The 19,789-nt window shown below is 32.6% G+C and overlaps 2 protein-coding genes across 3 annotated transcripts in view; one reads left to right on the forward strand and one right to left on the reverse strand.

The window, feature by feature from the left end:
• The window catches only part of LOC130635542 (basement membrane-specific heparan sulfate proteoglycan core protein-like), a 41,580-nt gene that overhangs the window by 19,071 nt on the left and 2,720 nt on the right, over window positions 1-19,789 (forward strand). For both annotated transcript variants that reach the window (XM_057444901.1, XM_057444903.1), the window contains 15 exons: window positions 8,543-8,812; window positions 9,264-9,548; window positions 10,227-10,499; window positions 10,572-10,838; window positions 11,127-11,393; window positions 13,491-13,745; window positions 13,899-14,162; window positions 14,509-14,769; window positions 14,921-15,403; window positions 15,541-15,810; window positions 16,410-17,171; window positions 17,543-17,612; window positions 17,811-17,948; window positions 18,211-18,294; window positions 18,766-18,869. In XM_057444901.1, the coding sequence (XP_057300884.1) occupies window positions 8,543-8,812; window positions 9,264-9,548; window positions 10,227-10,499; window positions 10,572-10,838; window positions 11,127-11,393; window positions 13,491-13,745; window positions 13,899-14,162; window positions 14,509-14,769; window positions 14,921-15,403; window positions 15,541-15,810; window positions 16,410-17,171; window positions 17,543-17,612; window positions 17,811-17,948; window positions 18,211-18,294; window positions 18,766-18,869 (4,053 nt within the window). The remainder of the gene's footprint in view (window positions 1-8,542; window positions 8,813-9,263; window positions 9,549-10,226; window positions 10,500-10,571; window positions 10,839-11,126; window positions 11,394-13,490; window positions 13,746-13,898; window positions 14,163-14,508; window positions 14,770-14,920; window positions 15,404-15,540; window positions 15,811-16,409; window positions 17,172-17,542; window positions 17,613-17,810; window positions 17,949-18,210; window positions 18,295-18,765; window positions 18,870-19,789) is intronic.
• Window positions 957-4,722, reverse strand: LOC130635543 (protein phosphatase inhibitor 2-like). The gene is made up of 2 exons (XM_057444904.1): window positions 4,490-4,722; window positions 957-1,516 (listed from the first exon to the last, which is right to left on the reverse strand). Exons 1-2 carry the CDS (start codon window positions 4,694-4,696, stop codon window positions 1,244-1,246), a joined length of 480 nt encoding a protein of 159 aa, XP_057300887.1. The 5' UTR covers window positions 4,697-4,722; the 3' UTR covers window positions 957-1,243.

Here is a 19,789-nt window from a genome sequence, read left to right on the forward strand (position 1 = left end):
GCGTGACGCATTTCCTCCCCCGCTTTCATATGGAAACAACAATAGCCGTTTGTTTAATTTCCAAACATGGTAGCAATAATAAAGACGTTTAAACGTAAAACCTTACAAAAACGAGTGCAACAAAAACATTAGCTTGTTAAAATCGCCATAACGAGCTAACCGAAATTTCTGCATTACGTGCGTTTAAAAGTACGTTTGTTCGGGGAAGGGGAATGAACAAGTGGATGATTATATTTGCGCACGCTCGCTAGCTTAAGCCAATACTTTAAAGCTCATATTTTGGTGCTGTAAAAAGTGGTTACTTGAGAGAACGTACGTCCTTTGTTATATCCATCCCGGTGAGAAGTATAATATTTCGGACTGTTTTTAACACGTAATTTTCGCGCTGTGAAAAAATCTATTGAGCGTATAGCAAAGTATATCGAAACCTTCCCCCACAAACAAGGGGAAGTAAAATTCGTATATTACGATTCGCGCACGTAATTTCTGCACAAAATCGTACGGCCCGCATTGACTGCATTGTTTAAGAGGGGTTCTTTAGAAGTAAGAGAATGTAAATAGTGTTTTTTGTAAACTATGTACCTGTCATTAGGTTTCTCTTTAAACATCAAATTAATCTGGACAAGGTTCTTCACACTGTCGTGTTTAACATGTACTTTTCTGTCAGAAAATATTTTAGAACAACGCGCGTACAGTGAATTTCGTGTTTGAACTTCTCGGAATTAAATTTTGCAGTTTGTGGTTTGGCGAAATTTGACATTTATTTGGGGAAAAATAGGAAACAGCAAAATTTTTCCGACAATAAAGTATAATTTACAAACGGTTAGTTAAAAACAAAAACACGGCGCATAAAGCTGCGTGTGGTATGGTGGTTAATACAGCATTTGTAAGATATAGCAAAAGTTTTAGCTCCAAGAATTATTTCTGTGGACGTAAAAAACCAATATTGCTATTAATGCGCACAATAAATAATGTATATATTTTGGTTCTATCATAATATTTGAATATATATATATATTTTTTTTATCACTCAGGAATACAAAAACATATTCAAAGGTTATTTTTACCAACTATTCATGCGCTCGGCTACAAGAGGTACAGGAAACCTTCGCAACATCGTTTTAAAAAAATGAAATTTGAGAAGCATTGTTTTTGATAAGCAACAACCAGATGGACAGTGAAGTGTTTTTGTGCAAATTTAAGAAATAACACTTTCTGTCTAAATTCACTCCCCCCACTCTATTTATTTTGATGTATCCATTTTCCCCTCTTCATCCTCCAATTCGGCAAGTTCTTTTTCAATTAGCTCTCTGGCGCGTTTTACATTTGTGAATTCGTTGTAGTGTTTCTTTCTGTGGTCTTGAAACTCCTTCTTTTTTTCCTTCGCATCGTCAGTTAAATTTTCTTCCTCATCACTTTCGTCGGGATTACTCTCGTAGTCTTTTCTAGGAGCTCCTGTAGCAAGTTTTTCCGCAACGTTATCTATGTTAGCCATTTCTCCTTCTTCCCCTGCAAGCTAAAAAATAGTTTTATTAAAACTAATTATTGGGAGGTGCGGGACAAATTATACATGTGATAAATTTTTCTATTATTAATTTTTTTGCGAGGATATTTGAAATTAAACACTTTTCTATAGTTCATTTTAAAACATTTACATTGAAAATATTATACAAAACCCCCCAGAAAAGATAGACAACCAAAACAGGAGCAAACAGACTAAGCTTTCCTTCCATATAAAAAAGCCGCTGTCATATGAAATAGATTGAGAAGTTGTCAAGGGGCTGCTTTATTTAATTAAAAAAAACACATTTAGACCCAAAGGAAAGAAACTATTTTTAAAGGAAAGATTGTGGAATTAAGATTTGTAAATAGGACTTACAAAATTATGCCAAATGCAAAATACAAAATATGTTGGGTATGCACACATTTTTATTGAAATAGCAGAAATAATAACTCACATAACTATAAAAAAATAAAATTTAATGCTGAATTTACAGAAAGACTACAAACGAGCCAGAAATAAGGTAGGACATGGAATAAAAGTTTATTTATGTATTGTATATTGAGCATATTTATACAGGATGGTTTTGTCAGTTTAACCCTTTTTGATCTAGAGGTTTGCAAACATAATAACAGGTTAGGAGATCCCCACCCCCTTAATAACTTTCAATAGGCTTGTCCAAATTGAATCAAACTTGGCACACTTATTATACGTCATGAAAGGAATGAAATGTCAGCAATGTCAAGTACTTTTTCGGTGACGTAATTGAAGGCTTAAACTTGTCCCAAAAATGTTTACAATTCAATAATAATTTTAATAATAAATAAAAGTTATTTAACATATATAACTCTGGATTTTACATAGTTTGCATGAAAGAACTCCTAAAATTGTTTGAATATCCAATTTTTCCAAATTTTTGTGTTAAAACCTTAAAAATCTTAAGGGGTATTTTCGAGTAATAGCCAATATCCAAGGTTCTAAGAAATTAGGGGCCTAAAATTTAGCATGCAGGTGTTTAATGAATAAATATTGACACTCACATGTCAAAACCATGCAACCTAGCAAAAGAAAGTTATTAAAAAAAACCCAGCAGAAACAGTGGAATCAACCAGTTGGGAAAAAATCAATTAATTGGGAGGTAAGCTTTAAAAGCTTATATACCTCCCAAAAAAAGAAAAGTTAATTTCATATGTATAAAAAAGCTAGCTATAGGACTAAAATTGCTGCTAGCTAGTTGTTATGAGTCATGATGATACTGGCAATAAAAGTCATATTATAACCCTATATGATTTCCTAGACACCTATTAGATTAGATGTGCATATTTTACATGGCTAGCCTCACAAATATCGAGGGATATACCCTGTCTATTATTTCCAGGAGGAGCCATGGCGTAGATGGAGAGTCCTAGAGTATTTAATGCTCATTTTGAGCTACGCAGACCCAATTAGAGCCCGCGCTCTACTAGACAACTCCCGGTAACATCCAACGGCCCACACAGTGGGCCATCTTCCCAATTTCCCTCACATGGCTTGGGTTAACCCTGGGCTATGGTAACATTCACTCGCCCATGTTGAATCGCCGTCAAGAGGAATCGAACCCCGGTCTCCCGCACAAAGTACGAGAGCTATAACCACTAATCTACGGCGCCACGGCCTAACTTAACTTCTTCACCTTTGTGGACGAGGGTGAAGATAAGCTGCATACGCCGTAAAAAGTGCGGGCGTTTTCAGGCGAGTTCGGCGTTTTGAAAAAAATTCAAGTATTCGCCCGAAAAAACCCGCATAGACCCGAACAATGCCCGAAAGAAAAAAAAAACAGACACTAATATATGATTAAAAAAAACTATAAAAATTAAAATAAACTTACTATGTCGTAGCGAAGTTCTTAGAAGAACTGTTTTTGATGGTTTTTGAAGAAGTTTACTTTATAAATAACTTATATATAAACTTTATTAACTCCTTTCTCATCAAGTGCCTTCTTCCCAACCATCGTCCGCATGGTTTGTTACAAGGAACTGCATTTCGGGAATGTTCCGGACGAGTTCGGGAAAGTGCGGGCGGTTTCGGGGGACAACCGCCAATTTTATTTGAAAAGTTGCTCGAGCTCGCCCGTATTTATGCGGGCGTTTGCGGCTTATCGGCACCCTCTTCTTTGTGGGTCTCTAAATATAGACCTTTTTGAATGTATACATTTTTTGGGGTAAGTCGCTCTTGCTCTAACAACTGCGTTGCAGGCAGAAAGATGTGGGAGCTTGTTAAAAAAGGTCTTTTTTAGCCCATTTTTTTCTATGGAAACATTTTTGAGGCTTTAAACTATCACCAAGAGTGTAGATGACTTCTAATTGACTACATATAGATGAGTTGTGAATGTTTACAAAATTCCGTATTTGCAGTCAAAAAAAGAAGGACTGTATAGTCAAATTAAACCTTATGCTTATTTATAGATTTTCAGGAATATAGGGTTGAAAAGGAATTGAAATTGTTTTTTTTTTAAACTATTATCCTGCTGAATTTACAGAAAGACTAAGGGCAGACTTAACCAATTTTGGTGTTATTTTTTTTTTACACTCAACATTTTTGATCTCTATTTTTTGCATATGCACATGCATGTCCATCCTTCTTGATGCAAAATCAAAACATTACGTAACGCCGCAACTCATCTATGTTTATATAAAGTCGTAATGATACCTTTGTGCGAAGAAACAGACTCTCAATTCACCTTGCACCTGCATCTTTTTGCTTGCCTTGCAATTGTTAAAGCCAAAAGGTTTTACCGTGAAAAATGTAAACACTCAAAAAGGTCTAAGCTACCCAAATAAAATAAAATAAATAAACAGGGTATATATCTCCATATTCGTGAGGCTAGCCATGTAAAATATGAACATCTGTATGGGCACTATCGTATGAGAAATATCGTACAGCCATGACATATTAAGAAAGAACGCTTCCGAGAGTGGCCAATGCAAAAAATTAGGCAAGCTGTTTTACCTCATCATAATTATACGGTGTTGGGGGTTCATCAATTTTCATATGTCCATAGTCCTTGTTCGCAGGATGATAAGTTTCTAATATATTCATTTCGTCCCACTTCACTTCTGGATGCGTATGATCTTCAGACTTGTGTTTTAAAATTCCTTTAACTTCTTTTCCAGCCGGATTCACGGGACATGTTGTTAGCTGCGACGCCTCCGCCATCTTTTCCGGAGTAATGTCTTTCACAAATTTACGTTCAGTAAAATAAATGGCGGGTCGCCAATCCAGGTTATGCAGGTTTCTTTCATTTTCATTTTTGCACGTGCAAACGTATCAAAAGTTTAGATTCCACTCAAACTTTTCCATAGGTTTGCGCAGTTATTTCTTTAGAGAACATCAGAAGTTTTACTTCTTATAGAGGCAGTTGTAGTTAGCGTATAAGCTTCATTGATTTTCGATTGATATGTAAAAAATCAAAATGTTTGGCTTAATTTACAATATTATTTCTTTTGCTTGTCTTTGTTGTAATCTTTTTGGTATGTAAACTTGAACCGTGTCCTATTACATTATTATGCAACCAGGAAAAACTGGTAGCTAAGAGACTAAGAGGCACACCTTAAGTTGCCCTAACAATTTGTTGATTCGTAGGCATTCACAGGTGGAAGGGGGTTGTCTTGAATTTCTGTTACTTTTGAATGCATCATTCCTTTCAAAATATTCAGAATTAACTAAAACATTTTTCTAAATATTTTTTTTGGTGATGAATTGGCCTATTTAGTATTAATAAAGTTGTTTAGCAACGATATTCAGAACCAAATGATGGCACATTTCAATGTAGCTATGACTTAATTTAGGTGATGCTCATATGCCCTGTGGGTTATTTTTTAATAAAAAACGAGTCATTATTTTATCACGGTACTATTGGTTTGATATGTTTTAGCAATGCAGATTACACAAGTGAGAAAGTACGATTGCGAAAACTATGTGTTCGGTTGCAACTCATATTGGTTACGTGTATTTTTGGTCCTTTTTTTTTCCGTATTATATAATGCTAATGCTAAAGCTGAAAATGCCCATAATTCTAAAAAAATTTGAAGTTTCTTACATTTGCTACCCAATTTGTATAAACAAATTGTTTTATCATATTCGTAATCTTGAAAGAGCTGTAACCATGCTAGAATTATGAATCTAAGGAAAAACAATTGGCCAAGAGTACAAATTTGTTTTAGACAAAAAAATAATTAAATTGGGTCTGAAGTATTATTAAAAAAAACAAATTTGACGTACAGTAATATGCCGATAATGTAGAATTTTTGAATTTCCGCGCCCGAAGGCGTAGGAAATTCTTTAAAACCGTCGTTTTTTCTTTTGGAGCATTTTTTGAGAAAAAATCGACCCTAGGATTTCACGTTCCTCTGATTTTTTATTACCTAAATGTCATTTTAGGCCAAAATTGGTTCAAAAATTAAAACTACTTTATTTTCCACAATATTTGGCACAGTTAACAAAAAAAGTATACTGAACATGATGGTGACATCAAAATTTCGATTTTTGGCCACCTTAAATGTCATTTTAGGCCAAAATTGGTCCAAAAATTAAAACTACTTACTTTATTTTCCACAATATTTGGCACAGTTAACAAAAAAGTATGCTGAACATGATGGTGACATCAAAATTTTGATTTTTGGCCACCTTAAATATCATTTTAGGTCAAAATTGGTCCAATCGACAAAATATGGCACAGTTAACAAAAAAAGTATGGTGACATCAAAATTTCGATTTTTGGCCACCTTAAATATCATTTTAGGCCAAAATTGGTCCAAAAATTAAAACTACTTTATTTTCGACAAAATATGGCACAGTTAACAAAAAAAGTATGCTGAACATGATGGTGACATCAAAATTTCGATTTTTTGCCACCTTAAATATCATTTTAGGCCAAAATTGGTCCAAAAATTTAAACTACTTTATTTTCGACAAAATTTGGCACAGATAACAAAAAAAGTATGCTGAACATGATGGTGACATCAAAATTTCGATTTTTGGCCACCTAAATGTCATTTTAGGCAAAAATTGGTCCAAAAATTAAAATTACTTTATTTTCGACAAAATTTAGCACAGTTAATAAAAAAAGTATGCTGAACATGATGGTGGCATCAAAATTTTGATTTTTTGTCACCTGAAATGTCATTTTAGGCCAAAATTGGTCCAAAAATTTAAACTACTTTATTTTCGACAAAATTTGGCACAGTTAATAAAAAAGTATGCTGAACATGATGGTGGCATCAAAATTGTGTTTCTTTTTGTCAACTAAATGCCGTTTAAGACCATAAACGTTTCAATCGGAAGACTTTCAACCATGAATGATAGGCTATAATCTTTGTTCGCAATTTCTTTTAAAGTGTGAGTTTATTATGACATGTTTCGTTTTGTTTGCGTTTGTTGTAAGATGTAATGTCACTTGTGTGTTTTATCTTCAGAGCTTCAAGCACCAAACCTCTTTGAATGTTTGGCACGATAACACAACGAATTAGCAGGTTGTCATCAAATATTTTGGTAGCAAGCGGAAATTCTTAGAGCCCCCAGGGCTTCTTGTTTTATAACAAACTGTGCTGTAAAGCTTAAGTAAAAAAAACAAGATATATCGGTTTTTGAGATCTGGGATTTAATGTTTTAGTAATCATATGAAATTATGACATCATCAAGAGGCTCTTAAACAAATAATTCTGTTAAACAAACAATTATAATTGCTATTTAAAAAATATTCATGTGCAATGTTTATGGTGTAACTGAAAGCATGCAGGTCCAAAAGAACAGGAGATACATCTTTATTGGAGCTATTAAAACCATGTGTGATGCAAAAACAGGTGCTGCATTCAAAGAGAACGAACTCATCTTTAAATTTGCCTGCGAGAAGTTAGTTTGATTGTTTAAAAAGTGGAGTAGCAGTAGCTAACAAAAACCACGATCACAGTCCTTATAAAAGAGTTAACCAAAAAAATATAAAAAAAGTTTTGTTAGATATATATTTATTCAGACGGTCTTCGTCAGGATCTTAAGTACATCAGTCTATGAAAACGTTTCTTTCTTCAATCTATGTTCATATTAAACATTTCACATTTATTATTTGTTTTTTCCAGGCTAAGAAAAAAGCGAAAGAAAAAAAGCTTTTTTGAAAAACATGTAAAACTAACGTGTCTAATACACGTTAATTTCAGATGCTTCCCAAAAATTTATGCTTTCTTTTCAGTAAGAAATCTTAAATAAACAAAACTTTAGCATACAGAAATGAAGCAAAAGGATCATTCAGGGAATAAAACATTCATAATGGCTCTTGCCCGCGTTTTTTACAGAAATTTTGCTTAAAAGTATGTCAGATATAAAAGCCTATAAACTGTGCAAACATTAATAGATCGACTTGAAATCTTCAGAGACGTTTTCTTAAACATTAATTGTGCCATGGTGATAACGGCGTTACAATGGCCCATGTAATATCTTATGTTTTAGGCCACTCTTTTGCAACACATATTTTTAATGTTTTTCCACTTTTTCTCAAAAATACTGAAGTTTTCTCGTGTGTCTAATGTTTGCATATCCTTGAAAGATGATTGACTAATAAATTCAAAAGCCACTTAGACCTCAGCCTCCAGGGAATATGTATTTGAATGGCTTTTAAAAAACGGAAACAACCACAAGTGTGCAGCAAAACTCTGAATATCCAGGGAACTTTGCATCACGCATAGTTTCAAAGAACACCCCTTTCAATACAAATTTGTATAGAATTTAAATGGACAAATCGTGAGTTGTATCTTCTGTTCTTTTATACCTCCATGCTGAATGAATTTATCACCTCTTATGTACCTTAGGCTATTTTCCACCTCTGGACAATTTCCTGTGCACTTAAATTGTTTACACCACATGAGTAAAAAATTTTCCAATCAGTTCAAGGGGAAGTAGAACCAAGGTCACAATTTTTTCATTCTGTGTGGAAACAACAGGTAGAAAATTAGGGAGGAAATTGCACTAGTGTTTTTACTTTTTAGTAGCATTTAATTTTGTTTTATTTAGAGCCAGGGTATAAACCAACAACTCTATTATCACCAAAGTTTGCCACAGTTATTGAAGGAAAGTCTATTTTCATCAAATGTAATGTCACTGGTTCACCATCTCCTCTTGTCTTGTGGAGCAAGCCAAATGGACTACTTACTAGCAATCATGTTGTTAAAGGTCATGAACTGCATATTATTAAGGCAGTTCCGACAGACAGTGGCACTTACGTATGCACTGGTCAGAACAAGCTTGGTGTGCACAGTTCAACATCAGTTATCTCAGTTGAAAGTAAGTGAATTAATGCTTTATGCTCCTTGGGATTCATACTAATTATTAATATTAAAAATTAAATTGAATGTTCTTCCTGTAGGGCTTACTTAGAATGAATAGATTAAACCTGCTGTTTTCATTATTATATAATATATTCCTTTAAAATCAAAATTCTATGTATAAATTGCAAATAAGACCTATCTTTTAGACCTAATGGTTATTTAAATCTTAAGCACAAAAGAATGAATTCCATTTATGTTAAATTTAACTATTCGTGTATGTGCCTTAACTAGTTTCTGCTTATGGCAAGTCTGATATATTGTAGCAGTTTGACTTGACCGTCCCTTGAATAAGTCACTATTTTATACTAAGAGTGCACAAGATATCCGGTTAATATTTCTTTAATAAGAACAATGATTTTTTGGGCAATAATGTATGTGCTGTTTCATATTTTTAAAAATAATTATAGGGCGATTGTCTCCAAAGTTAACAGTTACCGGTCCTCATCACCGAACAGTATATGCTGGTGATAAAACAACTTTCTTTTGTAAGTCAACTAGTGGCATCCCAAAGCCAACTTTACATTGGATCAGTTCAGGTGGTTATCGTGTATCATCTCGTTACATTAAAGAATCACATGGTGGGTTATTGTTAAAGTTTGCAAAGTTATTTAAAAGCCATGAAGGAAATTACTCTTGTGTCGGTATAAATATTGCTGGTAGAGTGGAAGAGAAAGTCTCAATTAAAGTGAAAGGTATTACTCAGTATTTTTGTTGTTTAATACCACACATTATGTTTATATGTAAAATTTTATTAATTTTAACCTGGAAAGTTTTGGAATCCTTATTGCAAACAATTCCTTGGAAAGAATAATTTTTTAAGGAAGAAACTTATGATATGCTTATGAGATATTTAATGCTAAGTTTGATGTTGATACACAATTATTTTGTAGCATAAGTGATACTTTTTGAAAATTTTAATTTTTATTTTTAATTATTATTTTATTACTTTCAACTTTTTTTTGTTTTGTTTTTTTTGTAAGAACTGTTGTAATAAAGTTAAAATTTGTTTCCTCAAAAAATTATATTTTAAAGAACTAAAAAGTTATATTTTTGTGGAGTTAAACTTGCAGATTTCAATACTATACTAAAATACTATATGCTATAAAGACAGTTGTAGAGTGTATAAAGCATTTAAGCTAACAATTTCTTTTTAACTAGTTAACAGCCTAAAATCGTTTGACTTTAGGCTGTTAACTAGTTGGATAAATTTTGGTTTGTTCACATTTAAACATCAAGACTGAAAGTTCTACCATTACTAATGATTTATTGTTTCACTTTTTATTTGATTTAGTTTGTTTTTATTTCCTGCAAATTTGAATTATCCATTAGTGCCAATGCAGTTCTTTTAAATTCATAGCTATTTATTTTAGGAGACCCAAGAGTGCATCTTAAACCAAGAGGACTACGACATGTTGCTAATGGCGATAAGATCAAAATTGAATGTTATGGCTTTGGTCACCCTGTTCCTGCTGTTGTGATGGCTTTTCCAAGTTCCATTAACATATCAACCAAAGATGTCAAAATAAATAATACAAAAGGATATTTAAGAGTGGAATTTGTGGCTGATTTTGATTTCTCTGGCATGTATTCTTGCAAGGGAGCAAGTGCTTTGGGTGAAAAACATGACTGGCTCAATATAAGAGGTATTATATAGTATAGAAGGCTTTTGGTATTTTAAAATTATTGTTTTTACTGTAACCTTTGGAATCTTCTAGTGAATAGTGAGGATAAAGTACCAACAGCTAGTATTCTTCCATCACAAGTAACTGCTAAGGTTGGTGATGAAGTGAAGTTATTCTGTGATGCAAGAGGTGTGCCTAACCCAAAAGTTTATTGGACTAGAGATAATAGCCGGACAAAAATATCACACAGACGTCTCTTGCATATTGATTCGGTAGAAGAAAGTGATGCTGGGGAATATCACTGTCGCGCAAAAAACAGGAAAGGTAGCAGCAGAGTGTCTGCAACCTTAGACATTGTTGGTGAGTACAACAGCTATTTTTTATTAATTTTGTTCAATTTGTTTTATTAACCTTTGTGAGATTAAATGAATTAATATACGTAAAGATTCTTGTATTATTAGAGTTTGAGCGACCTTAAATCTAGCATTTTTTAGTTCCAAATATATTTGAAAATGCTTTTTAGTTAAACATCTAACAAGCAAACCTTTAGAATTTAGTTTTGAGATCAATATATACTGTGATCAGTTGCTATAGTAAATCTTAGTTATTTTTTTACCAATAAACATTTCATGTTTATTTTCAATTTAGTCCCACCCACAGCCAAAATATCTCCAGAATATGTTGTAATAAAAAAAGGAAGGTCATTTAACTTGAAGTGTCAAGTACTTGGTTCACCACCACCTACAATTGAATGGAAAAAAGTTGGTACAAACGAACTTTCTTATCAGTCCCTTCTTAGCTTTGACAATGAATTAGTTGCAACAGCAGCAAGAACCGAAGATGCAGGAACATACGTTTGTACTGCTAAAAACATCCATGGCGTTTCTATATCTTCGGCTGAAGTTACCGTAGTAGGTGGGCCATTTGTAAGAACTAAACTAAATGGATTTTACTGTTAAACCAGCTGCAGTACTGAAATCAGAACACCTAACATCGTGGACCGCGTATCATGCGATAGTAAAATTTTTTAGCATCATGAAAGTCGCGATCCATCGTGGGGGTGACTTTCATGATGCATCGTGATTTTCGCAATCCACATCGCGACCGTCATGATACATCTTTAAACATTATAATAACACTTAATTAGTGTCATGAGAGAATAACACCATTGAAAATAAAAAGTTATTTTATTGTTGGTTTTTTAAATGAAAAATAGTTTCGTCGTTGTAAGCTTCTTTCTTGTTTAGACAAATCCAACCTAATTAGTTGTTCTACAGGCCCAAGCGGCCCTAATTTTCAAGAAAACAAAAAAATAATATCAAGCAAAAAAGTTTTTAAGAAAAAAAAAATTAAAAACATAAAAACATTTTCTTATCCCATCTCATAAAAAAATATTATTATTGTCATAACACCCTTCTTTGTTATGATTATTATATGTGTTTAAAATTACGCTTGCTAAAATCTAATAGTGCAAGACTTTTACCGTATTCTCTCTAAAACACAATTCTGGAGATAATTTTTTCTTTTGTGCTGAATGTAATTCTAATGTATTTATATCTTTGCAATCACATTGAGAACAATTTGCTTCTGGTAATAGAGCAGTATAGCAGGTATCATTTTTAAGGTGTTATTGACATGTGTTTCACAACCTAGTGCCCAAGACTTCATTATTAATTTCTGTAAAAAATATTTAAAAATGCAAAATTAAATGTATCTTTTTTATCTTCGCTACCTTCAAGCAACAGGACCATTGAAAATATGAAAAATACAATTCAAAATACAATTAATAAGACACATGCAACTATCTCCTCCCCATTGCGGCAATATATTTTATCATGCACACTATGATTATTATTATTATTATTATTAACATTTATTTGGGTTCAATTTTGTACAAAATTGTTCTTCTCCCTAAAATGAAATATAAAAATGAAAAAAATTATAGATTAAGAATAAATAAGTGTTCAAAAAATAAATTTTTTTATATACATTAAATAAAAAAGAAAACCGCGATGAGAAAAACTGAAAAGGCTTGAAAGAAATTGAAACGCTCGAATCGACGAGAAATTAAGAAACGATATATGGAATCAACCTAAATTGTAACTAGACAAAAAGCAGAGAAAACGATAAATGGCCTCTATGATTGCTGAGATATAAATGGATAACAAAATTCTATAAAAATTAGAATATAATGTGCCGTACATCGCTGTTACAGACAATCCCTGATAATTATTATGTTGTTAGCTTTTTACCTTGAGTGCTAGTTCCATTTTTTTAGTGAGACAAATTTTTATTATTTTTTCTTCGCAACTAAAAAATATAAACTGCGTGCGTTATGCGAAAATACATAGAAAAAAATTGGTTGTTGTAAGACCCTCCTCCATCGTTATTTTTCAATTTTTTTTGCTCTTGTTGTTCCGACTATACATTTTTGATAAAATTATTTTTATTTTGCTGACAGTAAGCTACTATCCTATAGCCCGTGAACAACTAATTACGGTATGGTCGCCTTATTTCTAAAATCCAATTTCCAATATAAATATATTGCAAGATGCAAAAGAATTTTTAAATTTGAAAAAAAAGACACAAGATTATACCCATCTATTGTTTAATATTTTTAATGTTATTCACGATCCATCGCGACAATCACAATTAATAGTGACGATCGGGATAGCATGATTATTTTTTTATACATCGAGACTATCGTGAAGTTCTTTGTTAACATTTTTTCTATGGCAATGGTCACAATAAGATCGCGGATCATTCGTGTCGCGCATGATACACGCTCACGATGTTAGGTGTCCTGATTCCAGTACTGTATGCCTTTCCTTAGACTAAATAATTATTTGAGGAAATCTGGTGCAATCAAAAATTCCAGTTGTGCAAATTTAGGAATACAGTATATATTTGTAGCCTTTGATATAACGTGCACATTTCTGTGCATTTTTCTTGAGGTAAGGAATTGTTTATTTGTAAAATAACTTTTGCTAATTGATTTATATGATATTTTAGAACCTCCATGGATAGTAACAAGTAACAAATCTCGCACGTATGTCAACCTCAAGGACAGAATTATGCTGCATTGTGAAGCCACAGGGTATCCCAAACCTAGCATTAAATGGCTGATACCCAGTAGTTCAACTGCGACATCAAGAAAGGATTTCTTAACAATTGATGAAGTAACAAAGTATGATCATGGTCAGTATAAATGTCAGGCCAGCAATTCTGGTGGGATAATCGAAGAAACTTTTACAGTTGCTGTTAATGGTAACACTTTTCTACGTTTTTCTTTTCTTGTGTCTTGTGCCAGGGCCAGTAAAGTTCATTCAGCTGTTATTGATTCTAATACACGAAGTTTTAGTTCTTTCAGTGTTTAATCTACATTTATTGCTTAAGAAACACCTTGTCAATTATTTTTAGAAATTCCGCGAGCAAATATTGATGTTGATAGTGTTATCACAGTATTGGCAGGTACCCAAAAATCAATTCAATGTAAAGGTTATGGACAACCAAAACCCTCACTTCAATGGAGTAAAATTAAGGACAACATGCCTAGAGATGTGATTATAAGGGGTGGGACATTGCATTTCAGTAAAATCCATTCTGAACATGCGGGAACCTACCGCTGTTTGGCTGAAAACAAATTTGCATCTGTGTTATCAGAAGTTCAAATTATTGTTAAAGGTAATTTAATGTTCTTTCTAGTTTCTGCCATTTCAGTGTTAGTCAATTTCTTTAAATGATGTTGTATGTTTTATGTTTTAAGCTTGTTTGGTACACCTTTTAATAGTACAACTTTTAATAAAAATATTTTTTTGGTTTGAGATTTAAAGATATATGGCAAAGAAATGCAGACATGTACTGCACTTTAATCTGTTTTATTTACAGCGTAATCTGTGCAACTGTTTAAACTTTTTAAATTATAATGAATGGTCTGCAAAACTTAATTAAAGCTTATGAAAATTTATGTTTGCTAACCATATCAATTGTAGTAAAGTAAATTTTTTTCTGTATACAAATATATTTTTAGGTGATCCTATTGTTTCCGTTTCACCTAAAATCTTAACGGTTAATTTTAAAGAAGAAGCAAAGTTTTACTGCTCCGCTACAGGCTCACCTAATCCAAAAATAACATGGTTAAAATTAAATGGTAACCTACCAGAAGAAAGATACATCAAACGAGATTTTTTTCTCATATCAAGTGCTAAACCATCAGATGCAGGCACTTATATTTGTCGGGCTGAAAATGATCTTGGTATATCTGAGGGATTAGTGCAGTTACAAGTTTATGGTAAGCAGCAAAAATTTAGTGAGCAATTAGATTCAATAGGATTTAATAATTATAATGAAATGAAACTTTGCCAGTATCGAATTTTCTGAATCTTCTTTTTCATAAACATTTTCACATAATATATACATGCTTAATTAGAATTTCATTTTAGAGTTTGTTCCAAGTTTCAATACTACCTACAATTCTATGATCATGTTCGATAAAATGGAATATGATTTGCACACCACAAGGATAACAATTTCTATGAAGCCATTACAACCTGAAGGATTATTATTCTATAGTGGAAAGGCTTCGAAAGATTTTATCTCGCTTAGCCTAAGAGATGGTTTTGTTGTATTTCAGTATGACCTTGGATCTGGTCAGTCATATATTAGGAGCAAGTTTAGGGTCAGTTTAAGCCAATGGGTAACTATTGTTGCATCACGCGATGAAGGCAGTGGTTATTTACAAGTGAACAATCAACAAATTGTTGGTGGTAAATCAGGAGGAAAGTACCGTAGATTGAACTTAAACAGTGAAATATTTCTTGGTGGTCATGAAAATTATGATAAGATTGTCAAGCAAATTAATTTAAGAAGTGGTTTTAGTGGATGTATTAGTCAGTTGGTTGTAAATGGTGTAGAAAAGCATTTTGGTAGGTATCAAGTTTCTTTAACTCTGGGAAACAAATTTTTTAATTCAAGTTACCAAAAAACGTAATGCTCCCTTGCATTCTTTCATCAATTTTCACATTTAAATAAGGTTTATGGAGTTTATTTACTTTTCTTTTAGTTTCGGAGCCCCTTCTTTTAAGAAAAGTTGTTGCTTGTAAGACGTGCAGTAAACAGTCGTGTCTGAATGGAGGAGAGTGTTGGCCAGCCAAAACAAGAACAGGAAAGACATGCAAGTGTCCTGCTTCTTATACTGGTTCGCGATGTGAAGAGCGCGTTGAGAGTTGCTATCCTGCAGCTTGCAAAAGTGGTGGAAAATGTACGAATAATGTTGGCAATGGTTATACTTGTAAATGTATTCTTGGACGATATGGTAAAAGATGTGGGAAAGGTAAAAAAAAATTTCATTTAGTTTACTTTGTGTTTTCCCTTTTGTTGTAACATCGTTTAACTACTTTCAGCAGTTGTGTATTGATTACAAACATGAAGTTTTATTTATCTTCGTAATCTTCTTAACAAGTTTAGATCTAGATAACTTAGTTTTGTGTTAGAATGAAATCATACAACCCAAACAAGTCAAAGTTCGCTAAAGTAAAAATGTGAATTTTTACGTTAAAAGGATTTAAAGTTATTTAGGATTTAAGTTTTTTTTTCATGGACGTAGTTGGTAACTGTTGCCTGTTGAAACGACTGTGTTCTATACATCTTTGACTAAGGGGTAAATTATACGCAATAAAAGTTAATATGTTATGGAGGTATCAACATTGTGGGTTTACAATGTTGATACCTGATGATCATTTTCCAATTCACATCCTCTAGTACTTGTTTTTTTTAACGGTTGTTTAAACAATGTCTAAATCTAAAGGTTTTTCATACAAAACCGCAGTAAATAATAAATTATAAAAAACAAAAGTTGCTTCAAAAAAAGTAACGAATCATACACTTTTAGGCAAATAAGAGTGACTTATTTCTTTCTTTCTTTATTCCCAGGACACTCTATTACCATACCATCTTTTCACCGAAAGACTTATATTTCATACAAGCTAACACAGTTTCTCCCCAATTCATTGACCGTCTCAATTTCATTTAAAATTTTAACACGAGACGATGTGGAAGTATTTTCAATCAAGCAAAAATTTCGAAATTCACAAAAGTTCTTAAAAATTCACATACGGAATGGAAAAGTTGTTTTAAAGTATGACCTTGGTGATGGCGTTGTTGTTATAACTACAAAGAGAAAAGTTGACATTGGGAAATGGATTAATGTTTATGCAGAGCAGAGAAGAAGATATGCTTCATTGTCTGTAAACAATGGTCAAGCTTATAAAACCGCCTCATCTGGACGCCATTACTCATTAAGCTTAAACGCAAAGTCGACCTTGGTTATTGGTGGTGGGAAACGAGGCGAACTTCCAGGTATGCTTGGTTGTATTCGAGAATTGATTATGAATGGGAAAAGAATAAATTTAGCAGAAGATTTCATCGAAGCAAAATATTATTCCAGTTGTTATAAATTCAATTCACCATGTTTGTCTCAACCATGTCTCCATGGTGGTACATGTCACATCATTTCAAAAGAATCTTTTAAATGTAAATGTTTGTCAAAGTATAGCGGAAAAACATGCGATAAACGTGTGAAATCATGTGGAAGATATCCTGACTGTAACAATGGTGGAAAATGTTCCAATAAGACAAGGAAAGGAGACCTCTGCATGTGCCCAATTGGGTATACGGGAACATCATGTGAAAAAGGTGAAATACTTATTTTGTTGCTTCCTTTAAGAAAACAAACCTTTTACTTTGTTGCTGGCATTTGCTGATATCCTAGTGATGGATTTTTGTCTGACCCCTAGACTTCTACATCATTTTTTAGGAGTATGGTATAAAGCGATAGTTATGTGCTTACATTTTCATGGCGAGCAATGTACTAGAGTTTCTTTTGTGTATCAGTCACAGATTTAAATTTTTCTTGATATAATATTTAAAGTTTCGTAATATTTAATTTGGAGAGGAGAAGCTTCAAAACTTTGCAGGCTTTCTTATGAAAATGTAAGGCACAATTTATAGAACTTAGTGTTCCAAAACATTGTTTGCTTTTGTTTGCATAAATATTCGCCTTTTAGCAACCTCAATCGGTGATGCTATCTTATTCAATGAAGAGAGCTTTTTGGTTTATCCGAAAAGTCTAATAAGGTATGCCGTAGGTTTATTATTTTTTTTAGGGATTATCAGATGCTTATTTATTTCCTTGCTTTGAAAGTTTTTTTTTTGTTTCTTGTGTTTTATTTTCCTTAGGTCTTTTCCTTTGTTTTGTTTTATGTTTGTTTTTATTTTGTAACTTGTATATTTTACTATCTTGTTACCCTTTATTTGGGTCTATATTTATTGTAGAAGAGTGGAAAGAAGTCGCATTCTCATTTCCATGAAAACACGAGAACAAAATGGCTTGTTGTTGTGGTTCGGTCAGAACATTGATATTAGTCCCGACTTTTTGCTTCTTGGATTACGTAATGGGTACTTTGAAGTGCAGTAAGTTTTTGAGGACAGTTTTTTTCCTTTTGGAAACTCAGCTTTATATATTTTTAACTGTCGGAAGTGTGTCCATTTGTTTCAGAAACTTTATTGTTACAACTTTGTAGGAAGCTCAAAAATTGTGTTTGACCAAAATGAAGGAAATCATAACTAATTATAAAACCTGTTTGGAAAACTGTTTACTCATAGAAATAACTTTAGTTTAACTTTCATAACAGGTATGTAAATGCTGAAAAAGAACATTTAACCTGTGTTTTAGATATGAATTGGGAAGTGGTCTTGCAGAAGGAAGAAGTCATACTCGTGTTAGTGATGGTGAATGGCACGATGTTGAGATTACCAGGTAGACCTGGTTTGACATTTTACTGTAAAGCTTAATGAAAAGATAGCTATACTTTTCTTCCATTTCTTTCTCAGATTTTTTTATGCCATAAAATAAATTTAATAAAATTTCAAAGCAACTGGCATACACAACTGACAAGGATTGTTGCAACAGCAGACTGTTTCATGTTTATTAAATCTCTATAATAATGTCGATAAACCGGGCCATGCTAAACCAGGCACAACATCTTTCAACTACAAGTAACAAACGTGTTGTATTTTTATCGACTCTGCTGCGACGGGTAATTTTCCATTGCTTCTCTAATGGTTAACGACTAGTTTCACACATATTAGTGGTGCAAATTTTGTAGACAGACGTCTAGCACGATGCGCGATATCACAACCACATCACAAGTGCTTTTGTTAATCCAATCAACATAACAATTTACTTTTTATTGGTTCTGTTTATTACGTAACTAAATTTTCTCCGTAGAAATGGACCTACATTGGGCTGTAGTATTGACGGCAAACGAGAATTCACGATTTATTCTGAAGGTCGGAACAGAAATCTTGATGTTTATTCCAACTTAATCTTAGGTAAGACATTGATTTAATTCTTCCTGTCGCAATTTTTAAATTTTATCTCGCGAAACTTTTAAGGATGATTATTCGCAAAGAATTTGTTAGGTACAAACTTTTTCAATTGCCAATTCATAAAAGTATATGCACTAAATTTTTGTTAAATAATATGGTTTAAAATGTCTTATCTTCGAGTCGCCAAATTTTTCTTCAAACGAAAAAATATATTTGCGTAGTATTAGAAAAAAATAGGGGGTGATGCTTTAAACGTATGCACCTTAACAAAATGATCCTGTCTCTGAAAATTACTTCTTTTCCTTTTCTGTTATTAAAAATATAAGCCACTTTACCTGTAAAGCACAAATAAAAATTGATGCTTTGCTACAGGGTAAAAACAAAAAAATCCTCTGAGGGACATTTGTTTTAAACATAGCAATTCGAAATAGTGAAATTATTATAAATCACGAATCACGAAACATTTTCTTGTCCAATTCGTGGATTTGCGACATTTTTTTTACTCATAAAAATTTACTCCTGAAATTTTGAACTTACAATTGTCAATTCTGCACAGATAGAAAACATATTCGCTTCGAAATGTTTAAGAATCATGTTACGTTTGTTATGAACTCTTTAAGTTAAAGTTGCTGTAAATTTTCGATTAGACCCGAAACAGGTCCTATTATAGAGGTTAAATACTGAAGGCAGTTAAAACTACAATAGTGAAAAAAATGAAACCGCACATCTCACCGCGCAAAAGTAACAATTTTGCGAAAAAGCTGTCTTTGTTTTTTTATTTTTTTCCCGGATTGTAGTAAACAAAGGTTTCACTTGTATTAATGTAGCCAATTTTTTTAAAACTTATTCAAATAGAAAATAATTTTTTGTGGAAACTGTATCTCAAAGATAAAAAAGTCGAAAGGGGTAAAAAGAAATGTTAC

Source organism: Hydractinia symbiolongicarpus, chromosome 3 (genome assembly GCF_029227915.1).
Source record: "Hydractinia symbiolongicarpus strain clone_291-10 chromosome 3, HSymV2.1, whole genome shotgun sequence".
Taxonomy (NCBI): domain Eukaryota; kingdom Metazoa; phylum Cnidaria; class Hydrozoa; order Anthoathecata; family Hydractiniidae; genus Hydractinia; species Hydractinia symbiolongicarpus.

Excerpts from the sequence above, each read along its gene's own strand:
- LOC130635543 (XM_057444904.1), bottom strand. The coding sequence starts at position 4,696 with ATGGCGGAGGCGTCGCAGCTAACAACATGTCCCGTGAATCCGGCTGGA. Across the intron at positions 1,517-4,489 it reads CACCGTATAATTATGATGAG|CTTGCAGGGGAAGAAGGAGA; the intron begins GTAAAACAGCTT and ends ACTATTTTTTAG.